The sequence below is a fragment of the Odontesthes bonariensis genome, chromosome 18, assembly GCF_027942865.1.
Source record: "Odontesthes bonariensis isolate fOdoBon6 chromosome 18, fOdoBon6.hap1, whole genome shotgun sequence".
NCBI classification, from domain to species: domain Eukaryota; kingdom Metazoa; phylum Chordata; class Actinopteri; order Atheriniformes; family Atherinopsidae; genus Odontesthes; species Odontesthes bonariensis.
In genome coordinates, this window is record NC_134523.1 from 19,097,748 (window position 1) to 19,115,568 (window position 17,821).

At 41.6% G+C, this 17,821-nt stretch overlaps 3 protein-coding genes across 4 annotated transcripts; all 3 read left to right on the top strand.

Moving 5' to 3' along the window:
* Positions 1-2,192: 2,192 nt before the first annotated feature.
* On the top strand, positions 2,193-4,482 carry LOC142367171 (uncharacterized). The gene is made up of 2 exons (XM_075449119.1): positions 2,193-2,594; positions 2,882-4,482. The coding sequence occupies exons 1-2, from the start codon at positions 2,501-2,503 to the stop codon at positions 3,988-3,990; spliced, it is 1,203 nt and encodes a 400-aa protein (XP_075305234.1). The 5' UTR covers positions 2,193-2,500; the 3' UTR covers positions 3,991-4,482.
* A 2,949-nt stretch (positions 4,483-7,431) lies between these two features.
* Positions 7,432-10,932, top strand: LOC142368242 (uncharacterized; the record flags this gene model as incomplete). The annotated part of the gene is made up of 1 exon (XM_075450373.1): positions 7,432-10,932. A coding segment is annotated over one exon (1,767 nt), but the record flags the coding sequence as incomplete, so codon positions are not given.
* A 1,220-nt stretch (positions 10,933-12,152) lies between these two features.
* LOC142367173 (uncharacterized) lies at positions 12,153-16,754 on the top strand. 2 transcript variants are annotated; one of them, XM_075449120.1, is made up of 2 exons: positions 12,153-12,547; positions 13,304-16,754. In XM_075449120.1, exons 1-2 carry the CDS (start codon positions 12,466-12,468, stop codon positions 14,284-14,286), a joined length of 1,065 nt encoding a protein of 354 aa, XP_075305235.1. In that variant the 5' UTR covers positions 12,153-12,465; the 3' UTR covers positions 14,287-16,754. The 2 variants fall into 2 exon arrangements, with proteins under 2 accessions (XP_075305235.1, XP_075305236.1); XM_075449121.1 differs by having other exon boundaries at positions 12,153-12,541.
* Positions 16,755-17,821: the final 1,067 nt, after the last annotated feature.

Below are 17,821 nucleotides of genomic sequence, written 5' to 3' on the forward strand. Positions count from 1 at the left end.
TTCTAAGTGTGAAATCTCATCAAACGATTTTTAGATAATACCCGATACAAGGAAGCCAGGAAATGACAGTTTACTATCCTCGAATAGCATATGAACTATGAATATCAGTACTCTGCTTACCTGACTGAATAAGTATCGAAGTAAGAAAAGAGACAAAGTGAAGAGAATCAGACAAATCTGTGAATTAAAAACAAACAGCTCAAACTGCGCTCGTCTGTGTGCCATCTTGAGTGTTGGCCGGTTACCTGTTATTCACCTGTGAGATGAAGCATCAGGAAAGTGTTTCTGAACAAATATACACAGCATTTGTAGGTCATATCAGCAACAACACACTTTTGACCGTACTTGCAGTGTGTAGGCAATAACTAACACATATTTAAGATATTTTAGCTTGCAGGTTATGATGATGATTTACTCCTAATTTTGGCAGTCACATGTTATTAAGGTAGGATTTTTCACACACTTATAATAGAAACACAGAAACCCAATGTTGAATTAAATATTAATATATTTTTTATTATTGAAATTACAATTATCAAGAATGATTATTTATTTGAGTATCTATTGAATGATGGCTAAAGCAGCCACTATCCAAAGAAATACTTTGGAAGACCTTCAGAACGTCTGGACAATTATGGCTCGAGAATATTTTAAAGGATTTTTTTTTAATTTTTTTTTTTATTAAAGTGTTGCTCATTTGAGGCAAAATGTAAAGAAATAAGGGGTGGATCAACACTGTTGCACAGTACCACATATAAGCAAATATAATGCAAATGTTTCCTCAATAAGTCAATAATAACACTATTCCATTCCAATAAAACCTAATACCCGAATAGAACAAGTTTCTATGGAGAGGAAATAGGCTTGCAGAATTGATGCCTTTCACTCGGATGCGGTTTTCCCCCTCTGTGGCGTGGTCGGTAACTCCTCCATGGCTGTTTCCATCTGTTAATGTGGACTTCAGTATTCTGGATAGGGTGAGGTCACGCAAGCCACCCACTGACGTAATTCAGCTTGTGGAGGAGAGGTTAAGACTAGTGTATGGCTCCTGTATTTCTGTATTCACAGACGGTTCAAAGGACCCCAATTTGGGTTGCACAGGCTTCGCTTATGTCATCCCATCTCTGCATGTTTCTGTTAAAAAGAGGACACCAGATAATCTAGCAGTCTTTACAGTGGAGTTGTTGGCAATTTTAGCAGCCCTTCACTGGTTAGAGAGTGCCAACATAAAGGAGGTAATTATATGCTCTGATTCAAGCTCTGCGCTAGAAGCTATCAAATCCTTCAGGTCTACTAGTAGACAAGATTTAATTGTTGAGACCTTTGAGAGCCTTTATAGGCAACATCGTAATACGAAAGTCTCATTTATGTGGGTCCCAGCCCACAGGGGTATTGAGGGTAATGAGGAAGCTGACCAGATGGCTAAGAAAGCAGTGGTGGCAGACGGTCCATTTATGGACGTCGCTATCAGTAGAGCAGAAAGTAAGTCTCTTATTAAAGATTATTTTATTAAGGAATGGCAGGGCAATTGGGAAAGGGCTATGAAGGGGAGGCATCTGTTTATTTTTCAGAAAACTGTGGGTTTAAAGGGAAGGACAGGAATCAGAGGTACTAAGGAGGAGAGAGTAATCACTCGACTCAGAATAGGTCACACTTGTTTAAATAAGAATCTTCAACGCATAGGGAAGCACCCATCAGGCCTCTGTGAGCATTGCAGGGAACCAGAATCAGTGGAACATGCATTACTTCATTGTGGTAAATATGTACTTCAGAGGAGACAAATTCTCCAAGAGATTAGGAGTCAGGGTAAGGCAATCAGTCTAGTTAATTTTTTCACTTGTATTAGACAGAGTATGTTTTTCACCTATCTAAAGGAAACAGGATTATTTGACAGAATCTAGATTGGCTATGCACGCACACACGCCTCACACGCTCTTACTTCAGACATACACGTTACCCTCCACAAATACCAGAGACCAAGGGAAAGAAAACTATGTTTCTTATAGGACAGTAGGGGGCGGACATGCGCCTAAACTGAGCGCTACTCGCCCATAAAGCCTCCAAAGAAGAAGAAGAACAAGTTTCTTCTTCTGTTTATTCCATTGACTATTCTGCATGAAGTCAGTGTATGTGTGAGCTCTTACTTTGAAGGCTGACGTGAAAAATGAGCGCATCGTAAGCGGAAGTGATTTTTATCTTAGCACTAGAAACTGTGGAAGCGGAGTACCTCTTCCTTCTTTCAGTGTATGTCATTTCTATGCTCAATTAGTCCTCGTTGTGTCTTATCAAAGTGTCTGAATGGGCTCTTTGTTGTTCATCTTGTCGGAGAATGTTTTTTACTTATTTTTCGACTCGTTCTTTGTTAGCAGCAACGTTAGCTTAGCATGCTAGCTGGAAGCAGAGACGGAGAGCTGAGCAACACATCGAGTCAGAGCAACAATGTGATGGAAAACCGACTGTGTTCGTGGCGGACTATGTGGAGAACATATATATAATATACATGTCGGCTGTGACTTGTGTGGAAATGTCCAATTTCCAGATGCTGAGAGCGCCTGAGAGTCCAACTGGGACGCAGCTACTGTCTCAACTTCACGGTATCCATGTTCTCCTTCATAATGATTGTTTTTATTTACTTTAAAGCTGCAACTATGACTACTGACACAAATGAATGATCACAGTCATATTAAAGACTAATAATTCTAAAGGCAGCATGTTGTTATAGGTGACTATGATCATGAAGGTGACATGATGGTAGTCATATAGTGGATTTCTCACAAGGAAATATAAAAATTGGAAACCTTAATCTTATAAAACTGTGAAGGTGATTATGATGTAGGTCATTGGTAACTTCAGTGCTAATGTCTGTTTCTGTGTCCTGCAGACGTCAAGCAGATGTTGGTGGTCAAAGACGAGTTTCCTCCTGAGCAGCAGAACTTTAGTGCCAGTCTGGACCAGGAGGACCCAGAGCTTTCTCACATTAAAGAGGAAGAGGAGGAGGCTGACATCACAGGGTTCACATTCATTCCTGTCATTGTGAAAAGTGAAGATGAGGAAGAGAAACCTCAGTCCTCAGAGCTTCATCACAGCCAGACTGAGGTGAACAGAGTGTCGGTGGGAGGACCAGAATCGGATCCAGATCAGTGCTCAGAATCGGATACAGAAGACAAGACTTCACAGTCTTCAAAGACGGACGTGAGTGACGGAAACTGGGAGGAGAGCAGTGAACCTCGGTCAGGTTTAAACTCTGCAAAAAACAGCAAAGTTGCAGCTGGTGATCGATGTGAGAGTGGGAGGAAGCTTTACAGCTGCACCGAATGCTTTAAAACATTCAGTCGCAGGGCAAATCTGTTGAGACACAAGAGAATCCACACAGCAGAACTGCCGTTCAGCTGCTCCGTCTGTCAGGCGTCGTTTAAAACAAAACGAGTTTTAATCCAGCATACAAAAATCCACAGCGACGAGAAGCCTTTCAGCTGCTCCGTCTGTGGACGAGGCTTCAAAAGGAGAGAATGTGTGACCCATCACATGAGATGTCACACAGGAGAGAAACCGTTCAGCTGCTCCTTCTGCGAGGCGACTTTCAAGTGGAAAAATGCTTACGTGGAGCACACGAGAATCCACACAGGGGAGAAGCCTTTCAGCTGCTCCGTTTGCACATCGGCATTCAGAAGGAAGCAGGATTTCGTGGAACACACAAGGATCCACAGCGGCGAAAAACCTTTCAGCTGTTCGGTCTGCGGCCGAAGCTTCAGTAAGGTCGCGTATGTCACTTGTCACATGAGATGTCACAGAGGTGAGAGACCTTTCAACTGCTCCGTCTGTAAAGCGGCTTTTAAGAGGAAGTACACTTTAGAGATACACATGAGGACGCACACTGGAGAGAAGCTGTTCAGCTGCAGCACCTGCAACAAAAAGTTCACTCGGATGTCCGGCGCCAAAGCACATCAGCAGCGCTGCCCAGGCAGCTGCAGCGAGTCGGGCCGAGTGTGAGCGACATCTGGGTGGAAACTGCTTGCTATGTACGACTGGTTCACTGTATCACAGTATATGATCATTGTTATTTTTATTCTGATAAATACCATGATGATGTCTTATAATAACCCTTTAAGAAAGGAAAGAATATTTATTTATTTATTTATCCATTCATTCATGTATTTATTTTGTTGTTGAACAACACAAAAAGATGTTTTTAATGGACAGTAACGGAACCAGGGTGGTTTTCTGTTGAGTCAGCATGATGATGCTATAAATAAACTGATGGGAAATGAAAAGCTGCTGCATCCCCAAACCCTCGATGTGGTTTATGTTGTTGTGTGATAACGACACAGTTCAGGCAGCAGAGGAGAGTGTCGGAAAATAAAAGTACAACTTCAGTTAAAAGACTTTGAATAAAACTGAGTCTGTCCTTTCACGATCTACACAAAGGTTTTTACTCTGATATGAAAAAGTTTACACCTGCGAGCTAATGAAATGCACTGGATTTTAGAAAGAAAAAGAGGAGAGGCTGTTCTGAGACTTATAACTGTCAAAAATTAAGTTAAATTCGAACTATTTAGACAGGTACGTTGTTCCTCCATCTCATGCACTACAACCAAGAAACAGCCCGGAGTGCACGGCTGCATTTTCATTTATATAGAACAGAAGACTCAAACATATAAGGTGAATATGATCAGTGTGTGCTACCACAAATTACAACCGAGCTGTTTCAGTCCCAAGCAGCGACGTCGTCCTAAATGATGAATAAATGTGGTGATCAGCAGAAGATGTGTCACTCCAAGCTTTGCATAAACCAGTCGCTAATTACTAGTTATTATTTTTCCTATTACGTTTATTTTGTCAGTGTTCAGTGACTTAATACGGTGTGATTGCTTTAACGGGCCTTCCTTGTTTTAAGGTAACGCCTCCTACCATTAGTTAATGATTCTCCCTTCTATCTCCCTGCGTGCTGCACCGGTTACGGTGTTTGCTGAGCAGAAGCAGGGGACTGCTCGGTCTGCACTTCGGTCTGCACAGCACGCAGTGATACGAAGGGAGAGAAAATAGCGCCAAGCGATTGTGAGGTCTTACTTTTTCCTGCTAAACGATTTTGTGATGCAAATGTATTACTCTTTTGAACACATATTGTTTTGAGAAGCAAAACGCTTTATTTTTGCGACCCCTGCCAACTAGCTGGACTACCTTAGTTAACGCTAACGAGGCCAGAACCCGACTCACAGGATGCAGCAGGGGGGTAAGAAAATGGTCATAAATGATATTGCTAATATGGGATGTCATACAGCTTCATGTCAAAAGAGTCGAACTATCCCTTTAACACAGTTTTAGTAGCTTCAGCCATGACCTCAATCGTAATGGGGTTTTTTTTTGTTTGATGCAGACATCTGACCATTCTGAAACAGGGTTGACTACGTAGCGATTACGAGGAGGCTTTTACTTATTTGCTAAGTTAAAGCTAAATGATGAGTTTTTCTTCGGACAAGCAGTGTAGTTATTTTGAAGGCCAATTAGAACTGCCTACTACCGGAAGTCGTTTTCTCTTAGCAGCAGCAGCAGCAGAGCTGTAGTCAAACATCCTTCTTTCATAGTGTATTACCTCTTTGAGAGCCTTAACCCATTTAGGCCTAAGACGCCTGGAAAAGAATGCCTGGAAAACCTATGAGCGATTTCAGAAAGACCCCCTAAAACCTGAAGTTTTTCTGGAAATTCAGCAATTGTGTCAACGCCTACGAAATGATTGATTTCTCAGCCTCTGTAGCAGATAGAAATAAAATTCAAAAAGTATTTGAGAGCTTACACCTGTGGCTTTCTTTGGAAATTGACTTTATTTACATACACCTTCACGAAAATAGAAAATGTAAAAAGTAGTAAGTGCAGGAACAGCACTAATTTCAATAAAAAAACAGTAATAAAATAAAATAAAAAGTCAAGTGCAGGAACTGCGCTATTTTCAATTAGAAAACAGTAATAAAATAAAATTTTATTTTATATTTAAATTATTTATTTATCTCTTTATTTTATCGCCAGTAATCTCTTCGTACTGGCAGCACAAGGAGCCCATACACATTCCAATAAACGTTTTCATCTCCGGCACAGTTACGTGTGACCACCTTGCCATCTTTGCTCGAGCTGGAGTCTGAAGTACCTGGTCACTGTATCTATTCATCTCGGAAACGAGATGCGCCCGAAGCTCCTCAGTAAAAATATGATTAAATGCCTGCAACGGTGTGGCATCTGCAGGTAAATTGACTTTCACCGCTGGTGTGCGGTTGAAATCTCTCCGTCGATTACGGTGGTAATTGTCAGTCTTCTACTCACATTCAAACCCTTCAAAATCATCCTCGTCGTTATCGTCATCTTCAAACATATGTGCTGGCCATAAATCTCCATCAATTGGGTCAGCACGTTCTTGAGCATCATCAAAGCCAAGAAACTCCTCACAATCGCTCCCGTCTGAAATGTCTTCCCACTGAAAGTCCTCCATGCTTGGTTTGATGAAACTTAACTTTTTTTTTTTTTTCTCTCGATGTAACTTAACTTCAAAACAATGACATGAGGAACATGACGACACTCTCACGTGTCTATTATAGTGCATTTAATTGGCGCAGAGGTCAATAATTGGTGCAAAACAACCTTATACAGGAAAAAAGACGTGTACGCTTTCCCGGCCTTAAAGGTAGAATAACGCAACAGCGCCCCGGCTTTAAAGGTAGAAATGCGGCAATGCTTTCCCGGCCTCAATGGGTTAAAGCCCGACCAATTTTCGATTGTTTGCACCAATTTGATAACCAGTAATAACATTGGACAGCATCCAGGATTTAGCTGTATGACATCAGCGGCGATGGTTAAACCGGTTCATTCCCCCGTGTCCACTCGCTCTCACACATGTTGCAGTTTTACTCTGTGGCTGCCTCTGTTAACAGATCAGAAATAGGTCAGCTGTCATCCTCCGCCAGTTTTTGTCTCTGTAACACACGGGATATCGCCTTGTTTTCTACGTACTTGTGACCAGCCACCACCAGCATGTGAGGTTATATTAGAAAAGAATCCACGCTGCTGTATTGAGACACGTCGATCTCTGAGGCTGTGCTCTGGCCTTTAGAAGATGCCAGGTCTTATGTTAAATTACAAGATAAATGTAAATGTGTCGCCAGCTGTATTTAAACAGCTGTTACTATACTGTGTGGGGAAGGCCCAGGAAATACCAAATTAAGAACCTAAACAGTTGTATTTCACATAGAACAGTTAAGAGAAGTATGATATAAAAGCAACAAGGAATACATCTCTCTGATACTCTCTTGATTTAGTCTTTCTCTTAATCCTTATGATTGATTTTTAGAACTGCAATATTTGTTCAAATGTAGGACTCTGTCGTCAAAACTATTCTAAAATTGTCTCCGATGACTTAAATGGCGTAAACTGCTTCCATAAAATGTGTTTCTGTCTCCTGCAGATGTTCAGCAGCTGTTGGTGATCAAAGAGGAGTTTCCTCCTGTGCAGCAGAACTTCAGTGCCGGCCTGGACCAGGAGGACCTGAAGCCCCCACACATTAAAGAGGAACAGGAGGAGGCTGATATAACAGAGCGCTCATTCAGCCCCGTCCCCGTCAAGAGTGAAAACGATGAAGAGAAACCTCAGTCCTCAGAGCTTCATCACAGAGGGATTGTGGGAAATGGACACTCTGGGGAAGAACCAGATCCAGATCAGTGTTTACAGTCAGATACTGAAGACAAGACTTCTGAGTCTTCAGAGACGGACGTCAGCGACGGAAACTGGGAGGAGAGCACTGGATCTCGGTCAGGTTTAAAAATAAAAAATAGTGAAGTTACGACAGATGACATGAAACGCAACTCTGATGCAAAGTTACACAAATGTACTGAATGTGATAAGTCATTTGGGTACAGGTCACGTCTTTTAAAACATAGGAGAGTCCACACAGGAGAAAAACCTTTCACTTGCTCTGTCTGCGAGGCAGCTTTTCCGTGGAAACACTCCTTCGTCCAGCACATGAGAATCCACACGGGAGAGAAACCCTTCAGCTGCTCTGTCTGCAGTCGAAGCTTCAGGCGGAGAGAAGCTGTAACTCGTCACATGCGGTGTCACACTGGAGGGAAGCCGTACAGCTGCCCTGTCTGCAATGACTCCTTTACCTGGAAACATAATCTGATCGAACACACGAAAATCCACACAACAGAAACTTTCAGTTGCTCTGTTTGTAAGGAAGATTTTATATCAAAACACAATTTAGTGCAACACATGACTGTCCACACAGGAGAGAAGCGTTTCAGCTGCTCTGTCTGCGAGGCAGCTTTCACTCGCAAACACTCCTTTGTGCAGCACATGAGAATCCACACGGGAGAGAAACCGTTCGGCTGCTCCGTCTGTGGTCAAAGCTTCAGTAGAAAAAAGAATTTAACCCATCACATGAGATGTCACGCTGGTGGAAAACCGTACAGCTGCTCCATCTGTAAAGAGGCGTTTACATGGAAACAGGATCTGATGGAACATACAAAAATCCACATTCAAAAAACCTACAGCTGCTCTGTTTGTAAGGCGGATTTTAGATCCAAAAATAATCTGGCGCTGCACATGAGAACCCACACAGGAGAGAATCCTTTCACTTGCTCTGTTTGTCAGGCGGCTTTTAAGTTCAAAACCAATTTAGTGAAGCACATGAGAAACCACACCAAAGAAAAACGCTTCAGCTGCTCTGTTTGCAAAGCAGCTTTCAGATCCAAACACAACTTAGTGCAACACATGAGAATCCACACAGGAGAGAAGCCATTCAGCTGCTCCGTCTGTGACCGAGGCTTCACCAGGAGGGAAGGTGTAACTCGTCACATGAGATGTCACACCGGAGAAAAACCCTATACCTGCTCAGTCTGTAAGGCCACTTTTAAATGGAGTAATGCTTTTGCAGAACACACGAGAATCCACACAGGAGAAAAACCTTTCAGTTGCTATGTTTGCACCGCGGCTTTCAGGAAGAGAAACAGTTTAGTGCAACACATGAGGATCCACACAGAGGAAAAACGCTACAGCTGCTCCATATGTGGGGTCACTTTTAGGAGGAGGCAGGACTTCGAGTATCATACAGAAAACCATAGCATCAAAAACACCTTTAGATGCTCCATCTGTAAGGCAGCTTTTAGAAAGAAAGATGCTTTAGAGCACCACACAAGGTCCCACACTTACGAAAGCTAGCCTTCAAAAGCAGAAACAGTTTAAAGGAATACGTTAGAGTTCACGCTGGAGAAAAATCGTAGAGCTGCAACAAAAAGATTACTCAGCTCTCAGGGGTCACAGCAGATCAGCAGTGCTGCGCAGGAAGCTGCAGTGAGGTAACCTGAATTTGCCGCTTATGTTTGGAAACCGCTGCTACCAATGGACACAAAGCTGACGTCTGCCCTCTTTGGGAGTAAAATTTGACTCTTTTCAGACTGAGATGAGGTGCACATTCCAGACAGTCATTACATAAATGGATCCACCTGACCACATACAACCGTGTATAAAACGTGGAAACAGAATGCAGTTATTTACAACTCTGTGGGACCTTATTAGCAAATATGGTCATTTAAATAAACAGTGATAAAGACAATCTATTGAATGATACAACCGAAATATTGCCCTTTGAAAAATATAAGCTCATTTTAAAATTGATAACAGCAGCATACAAACAAGAAAGTGGAACATCTCACAATATCATTTTTCACCTGACGCAGCACATGGAGGACTGGAACTGCCATACTCAAAAATGATTACAGAAATAAATCAGTGAATCAGTTGAAACATCCAAATAAAGGCAAATTCCCAAGAAGTTGAGACAATGTGTAAAATGTGAATAAAAACGGAAAGCAATGATTACCAAATATCCGAAGTGAATACTCAATAAAAACATAGTACATATTAAACTTTGTAAGTGAGAAATTTATTGAAAAATATTAGTAAACCTTGAATTTGATGACAGCAACGCGTGTGAAAAAAGCTGGGAAAGGTCCATTTTTACTACCGTTTAGCATCCCCTCTTCTTTTAACAACATCTGTAAACATCTGGGAACTGAGACCAGCTGTTGGACCTTTTGGAGAGGAATGTTGTCCCATTCCTGTCTGATGTAGGATTCCAGCTGCTCAACAGTCCAGGTCTTCTTTGTCATATTTTGTGTTTCATGAAGCTGCAAATGTTTTCAGGTGGTGAAACATCTGGACTGCAGGCAGGTCAGTCCAACACCTGGACTCCCCTACTGTGAAGCCATGTTGTAAAACATGTAAAATACATTTTTACGTTGTCTTGCTGAAATATACAAAGCCCCTCCCTAAAAAAGACTTAATCTGGATGGGAGCGCATGATGCTCTTTAACCTGTGACCTTTCATGATTAATGCAGCCTTTCCAGATGTGCAGGTTTCCAGCTCCACCGGCACCTGATAACAAGCTGGATGGTCCCTCTCATTTGGATGTCCATTATTTCAGATTGAAATTTTTCTCACCACAGAACAGTTTTTCCACTTAGCTTCAGTCCATTTTAAACGAGTTTTGGAGCAGAGAGGACGGCAGAGTTTATGGAACATGTTCACATATGACTTCTCTGCATAATAAAGCTTTAACTTGCAGTTGTGGATGGCACGGTGAGCTGTGTGCACAGACAGGGATTTCTGGAAGTGTTCCCGAGCCCATGCAGTGATTTCCAGGACAGAATCATCCCTGGTTTTAAAGCAGTGCTGCCTGAGGGCCTGAAGATTTGTTGATTTTCAGCTGTGTCCCTTGTGCACAGAGATGTCACCAGATACTCTACATTTTTTGATGATATCATGGGCTGTAAATGATGCAAAGGTAATTTAAAATTAAATGAACACAGTTGAAAATGAAAGCGGAAACAATATTGTTGCTTAATTTACTTTTTATTAGCATTTATTGATAAATAAATTTATTGTGTGATCGATTTATTCTTGAATATGGCAGTTTCTCTCCTCCACAGAAGCACTCCATCACTTTCTTTGGTTAAGTAGCTCTGACACAGCCTGGAGGTGAGTTTTTGGGCCATTAAGTACAAACACTAGAAGAAAAAAAGTGTCTGATAAAAAACCAGACTTTTAAAATGCACGTAACCATGTTTGTTCGACTGAAATCATACAAAATCGAGCTTCTCAAAACCAGGCTCACACAACTAGATAAATGTGGTTGGAGATCAAATCACTCACTGCATGTATATGCTCAGTTAGACTCTGTAAAGGCACCAAAGTGAAATCTTATTGTATCTTTTTCTAAAAGTGTAGGTGTTTATTAACACAGGTGCCTTCCCAATAAAGCTGCTCTCGTTCAGATGTTGTTTTTCTTTCGTCTGACAACAGCCTGATTTTATAACAGCAGCATCATCAGACAAAAATCCCCATTCAGGTAACTTAAAAACATCTGTACAGGGACTTTGGCAAAACTTCCATGTACGGTGATCTCTCATAAAGTTAGAAGAGGCAGAATATCTCGATCCTTTACTAATATAGTCCACAGTATTTCAGTGTCAGACATATTTTGGGTAGTCACTCAATTCCCTTCCCATGCATGTATAGTGGGACAAAGATGGTGGTCCAATTAAATGGCCCAGTGAACTCTAACCTTTGTTTGACTCAGCTGTGCATGTCACCATGCTAACTGTCCTCTTAATAATCAATGATGGTCTGACCAAGAACAAACCAGATGTGATGGCATGTCACTGCTAAGCTGGTAAACTGTGTCGTCAGTTGTGAATATTTCGGCCACCGTGTCACCATCAAAGCTTCCATGCTTCATTATAGGAACCACTCATACAGATTTAATCAGTTTATGTTGAGATGTGTCTGCCACTTGGAAACTGTGAATCCTTCATGGAGCCTCAACTCTGAGGTACTGGTAATCTCAGTGAGCTTGTTGGTTTTTTGAAGGGAAATATATTTTATTCTTATAAAAGAACCTTGGCTAAATGCTAATAGTACTAATCCTAATAACTCTAATGCTACAACTAATAATGATAATATTGATAGTAATAATAACAATAATAGTGATGAATATTAGGGTAATTTCCATTAACTACTGTGAATAGAAAGCTCAGGAATCATGATGTGCTTTTAAGCTTTAATTTTGAAGGCCAACAGGAAGTATCACCTGCCGGCCAACCGGAAGTGATTTCCTCGTAGCAGCAGCTGCTACAAAAACAGTCCTGTTTTTCTGATTTAGTGCTTAACCTCCAAACTGAGTGAGTCCCCAGAGCTGCTGTATACGATCAAGATGTCTGGGTAGACTTTGTGCATCTCATCGTGTTTCTGAATTTATTTTCCTAACTCGGCTCCAAGCAGCTACAAAGCTACAGACTTTAGCTTAGCATGTTAGTCGGAGGTGGACTGACGGAGCAGCACATCGATTCAGAGCGACAGTTTGATGGAGACCAGGCTGTGTTGAAGTGAGAAAGCAAAAGTAGCTGCTGTAAAAGCAGTGTTTAAAAATGTCTGAAATCCAGAAGCTGGTTCGGTTGGAAAAGCAGAAACCAAGTGCCGCAGAAGTATCAGCTGATAGTTATGGTAACGGTGTGTTCTTTTTACAATTGTTTCATTCATATTAAGTAAACATTTCAGCAAGTTGTTTTTAGGGAAATCCCAGTCTCGTTAACCACACGATAAATGCAGTGTATTTATGTGTTTATAGCTACCCCATTTTCCAGCTTGAAATAGTCACAGGACAGTAAAAGGTCGACTGAATTTGTTATAAATTTGGGAATATTCAGTCCCAAGTATGAAATAACAAGCCATAAATATTTCGTAGAGGCTGAAGTACCTGAAAAAAACCCAAGAAAATATTGCCAGGCTGCTGGAGAACACTTTGTGTAACTCTAACTAATTTCCTGACAATAATTCAATTAAAAACTACTTTCTCTTGTTAAGAATAACACAGGTTTACACACTTGAAGAGCTAAATTTTCTATTTTTTTGTTTCTAGTTTGTTGATAGCTCACAGAAATGGCATCTTTGATGAGGGGAACTTTTGCAAAATTTTGTTTTGAGTTTATGTAAAATAATATTTGAAATGTAACGAATGGTAATTACATCTAAAAAAATCTGACATGGGTCACAAATGGGCTGAAAAGTCAGATTTGGACCACTTTTGCCTGGCGTGTGAATTTAGTCATGGTGACTGAAACACGACCCATAAAAACTGTGTTTGCCAACCATCAGTGATTTTGCAGCCATGGACTGTTGAATGAATTATGAAAAATATGCATTTTCCTGGTGACTTACTTGGCGTAAACTGCTTCCATAATGTGTCTATGTTTCTGTCTCCTGCAGATGTTCAGCAGCTGTTGGTGATCAAAGAGGAGTTTCCTCTTGAGCAGCAGAACTGGAGTCCCAGTCTGGACCAGGAAGACCTAAAACCCCCACATATTAAAAAAGAACAAGAAGAAGCTGATATCATCAAGTTCACATTCAGCCCCGTCCCTGTGAAGAGTGAAGACGATGAAGAGAAACCTCAGTCCTCAGAGCTTCATCGCAGCCAGACTGAGGAGAACAGAGACTCTGTGGGAGATCCAGACCAGTGTTTAGAGTCAGATGTCGAAGACAGGGTTTCAGAGTCTTCAGAGACGGACGTCAGTGATGGAAACTGGGCAGAGAGCAGTGGACCTCAGTCAGGTTTAAACTCTGGTAACATAAAATTTGACGCTGGTAAGAAATTACACGTCTGCAGTGATTGCGGTAAAACATTCAGCCGCAGGGGACGTCTGTTGGGACACAAGAGAATTCACACAGGAGAAAAACCTTACAGCTGCTCCGTCTGTAATGCAGCCTTTACGTGGAAAAACGCTTGCGTGGAACACACAAGAATCCACACGGGAGAAAGACCTTTTAGCTGCTCTGTCTGTAGTGCAACTTTTAAAAGGAAATACACGTTAGTGCAACACTCGAGAACCCACACAGGCGAGAAGCCTTTCAGCTGCTCTGTCTGCGGTCAAACCTACAGACACAGTGTAGGTCTGAGTCGTCACATGAGAAGTCACACCGGAGAAAAACCCTACACCTGCTCCTTCTGCGAGGCGACTTTTAAATGGAAAAATGCTTTTGTGGAACACACAAGAATCCACACGGGGGAGAAACCTTTCAGCTGCTCCGTCTGTGAGGCAGCTTTTAGGAGGAAGCAGGATTTTGTCAACCACACACGAGTCCACAGCGGAGAAAAGGCTTTCAGCTGCTCAGTCTGTGGTCAAGGCTTCAGTAAGACCATATATTTAACTTCTCACATGAGATGCCACGAAGGACAAGAACCTTTCAGCTAAACTGTATGAAGGACTGCTTTTCACAGCAAATGCTCCTTAGTAGAACACTCGAGATTCCACGCAAGAGAGAAACTGTTCGGTTTTAGGTGATATGAGATGAAAAGCTGCTGGCTCTCTTTTAAAAGTATGTTTTGTAACACCACAGTGGAACAGTTTAAACCGTCAGACTTTCTAAAATTATGTTAGCCACAGCATGCTGGCGTACACAACCGATATCTTAAACGTCTTGAGTCGTATTACAAAGGAACATGGTTATCCTCTGAAGTTTGTTGTACATCATGATCAACTTTGAGTCTCTGGGTCAAGAATGAAATTGTAAAACTGATGTGAAATGTGACTGAATTGTATGACTTGAGGCAATAACTCCTCTAAGAAATCACACCTCTGAGTTACTGAAACACACAGAGAAAGTGTCTCTTTAAGCTTGTTGCTCTTAAAACTCACAGAAACGGATAGCTTTCAGTTCTTTATTGAAACTTCCAACACAGACAATATGGCTTCCAGTTTCCATGGCTAATGTATTAGAACTTGAAAATATGCTGTGTGTTTGTTAGCTTGATATAAACGGTGCCCTATAAAGTCACTGAGGATGAGGCGCCCTCTGATAACAGCTCCCCTGTTAGAGTTCTGCAGTTAAACCTTCATTTGTATAACAATTATGTATAAATATTATGGGGAAAAAAAATCACCACTTTGTGAGGGTCTGAATGTCAGTGATGTTGAAGATTGATGAGGCTGTTAATGCCACATATCTTGTGTCTTAGAAGGACTTCAGACAACCAGAAACTTCGGGCCTGCAAAACAAGCAGGGAAAAAAGTTGCCACAGCAAAGTGAAAAATATCATGCTCTGTCTTAACTTGTTACAGACTAAAGTTTTCTTTAGGCATCCGTGTTGAGGATGTTTTGAAGTAAGCACCAGAACAATTCGAGAAGAATATACATATATATTTATATATATATAAAAAAACATACAATTGTATTAAACCAACCACTGTGCCCCTGCATTTAACCACATGTGCATCTACACTCAAAGATCCACAACTCATTATATAGCTTGCTCTTCTTTTTATGTGTTGTTTTTATCAGAGTGGATTTCATAGATTTCTGTTATATTTTAAGTGCATGCATTTTGAACAAAGCTTGTCACGTTGAAAAGTATGAACTTCAAAAATCTAAATTTGGTGTTAACTTAGATATATATATATATATATCTATATTAGATTAGACCTGTGTATTATACGTGTTTATATCTATATAGATATACAAATGTATACCTCTGACCCTTCAAAATATTAATCCAATCAAAAGATCCAATCTGCACTGCCCAACCCCCTAAGAAATCCAGTGGTCTTCCACCAAAGAGAAGCCCAGCCATCAGCACCTGCAACAGGAAATCTGCAACGTCTCTACTTCTACTACATCATCATTTGCAGTTTTGTCCTTTCTCTCCCAGAAACAGCTATCTGTTAGTAAGTTGACTGTTGGCACAATTTGACCAACACCACCAAGAACACAAGCTGCCCGGGGCTTCTTTGAAGGGGTTTAGGGTCTAAGGTACAGGGTAGATTGGGAAAATTAAGGTTGCTGAAGTGTGCTGTTCCTCCCCCTTCGGCACTGCCCCTCAAATTAGATCTGCCTACACAGATGCTGTTACATAATAAAACGTGCCTTAGCTGTATGAACATTTCTCCAGGTTGTGGGTGTTTAAATTTGGGCCTTTAAATCATAACTGCTGTGAAAAAGAGAAACTTGATTGCCCAGATTCAACACTTTCTTGTCCCAATCGGGCCTCTCCACTCCATGGTTGAAACATAAGGAGGATCGTCTGCTCTATTCACTGAAAAACTGACGGTTACACATTCTTTTATCTTCTCAGCTGATTCATGTGATCACGAATGTCTAGCTTTCACATTTTTAGTTTACAAACAGTAATAATCATGCCTGCGGTACAGTTTAAATTCAGCAGTTATTAATCTGAGATGACTGAGACCGAAAAATCAGAAAACAGAGACAAAACTCCTTTCTCCAAAACATTTATTTATATTGTTTAATCTGTGAATTACAAAAGCTGCTTTTTGTAAAGACCACTTTATACAGTCTGGTCTCTTTGATAGTGCAGGTGTTATGTGCCACAGAACAAGCAGCTGAAGCACAGTCCCTTCTCATGCACTTAGTCCCTAAACTAACAGCCAATCAGGGAGCTCTCTTACTGACCAATCGCTGAGATCAGTGCCTGGTCAGTGAGTTATAGTTTTTCCTTGAATGTCAGAACACATTTCAGGAAACTGCCCTCCGTTTTCTCTAAACTCAAAACACTTTTCTCAAGCTAGCTCCACAAAAACTTGCAGTCTCTTTGCAAAACGAAACTCACTCCAAAACCCAAACTTTCACCACAAAACTGTTGCTCCTATGGCCAAAACCAAACTTTAACAAAATGGTCCTCACAGCTTGCAAAAATGTAAACACTATTGGATATCTATCACACACTTCAATAAAAATTGAAAACACAATGTTCAGGGTGTGATGTTCTAAGTACCCCATCATTTGTATAGTAATCACATCTGTATAGTAATCAATAGTAAGTCACAGATTATTTTTAGGGGAATTGAACCCCATTTATTGACAACCTGTACAAACGTACTTTTCCCAAAACAAATTTCAAAAGAGAACAAAAGCATACATGGGGATACATGTCACAAATTCTTACAGTAAAGAGGTACTATGGGGTCTGTGGGGGGGCCTGTGCGGGGGCCTGCGCATCACGTCGTCGGGTGGGGTCAGGCCACAGGACCTCGTCCACATCGCAGGCTATGTTTTCCCTCGCCAGGCAACGGGGGAAGAAAGCTCTGGCATGCCGGACCCAGCCTGAGTAATCCCCCACATCACAGGCCAGGTCCATGGCCCTGAGGAGGTTCTCTCTACTATATGGTTGCCGGTCATACACCTTCCACCGCCATGATGAGAAGAACTCCTCTATGGGGTTGAGGAAAGGTGAGTAGGGTGGCAGACATACATTGAGGAATTGTTGGTGTATATTGAACCACTCTCTTATCTGGTTGGTGCGGTGAAAACTGACGTTGTCCCAGATGATGACATAGATGGGAGGAGGCTGTGCTGGAACCAGATTCTGCTGCTCACGGTCAATCAGGATGTCCCGTAGCTCTCCCAGGAATGTGAGGAGACGCTGGGTGTTGAAGGACCCAAGGAGAGCCTGCCTGTGGAGAAGCCCTTCTGAGGTCATGGCTGCACATAGGGAGATATTCCCCCCACGTTGGCCAGGAACGTCCACAATTGCTCTTTGGCTAATTATGTTACGGCCTCTCCTCCTTCTCTTGGTGAGGTTGAAGCCAGCCTCATCCAGGAAGATGTATTCATGAGGTCTCATCATGGCGTCCAACCCCAAGATTCTCTGTGGAAATGAATAGAGTATGGGTAGTGTCACAGAAGGAGTACTACAGTACACTGTGGGCTACTGTGCAGTACAGTGAGCTTGTACACCCACTGTACTGTGAACAATCAACATTGTATACCCGT

Bases quoted from the DNA above. Each gene is read 5' to 3' on its own strand.
- LOC142367171 (XM_075449119.1), top strand. From the start codon at position 2,501: ATGTCGGCTGTGACTTGTGTGGAAATGTCCAATTTCCAGATGCTGAGA. The intron at 2,595-2,881 runs GTATCCATGTTC...TGTGTCCTGCAG, and splicing joins GCTACTGTCTCAACTTCACG to ACGTCAAGCAGATGTTGGTG.
- LOC142367173 (XM_075449120.1), top strand. From the start codon at position 12,466: ATGTCTGAAATCCAGAAGCTGGTTCGGTTGGAAAAGCAGAAACCAAGT. The intron at 12,548-13,303 runs GTGTGTTCTTTT...TGTCTCCTGCAG, and splicing joins AGCTGATAGTTATGGTAACG to ATGTTCAGCAGCTGTTGGTG.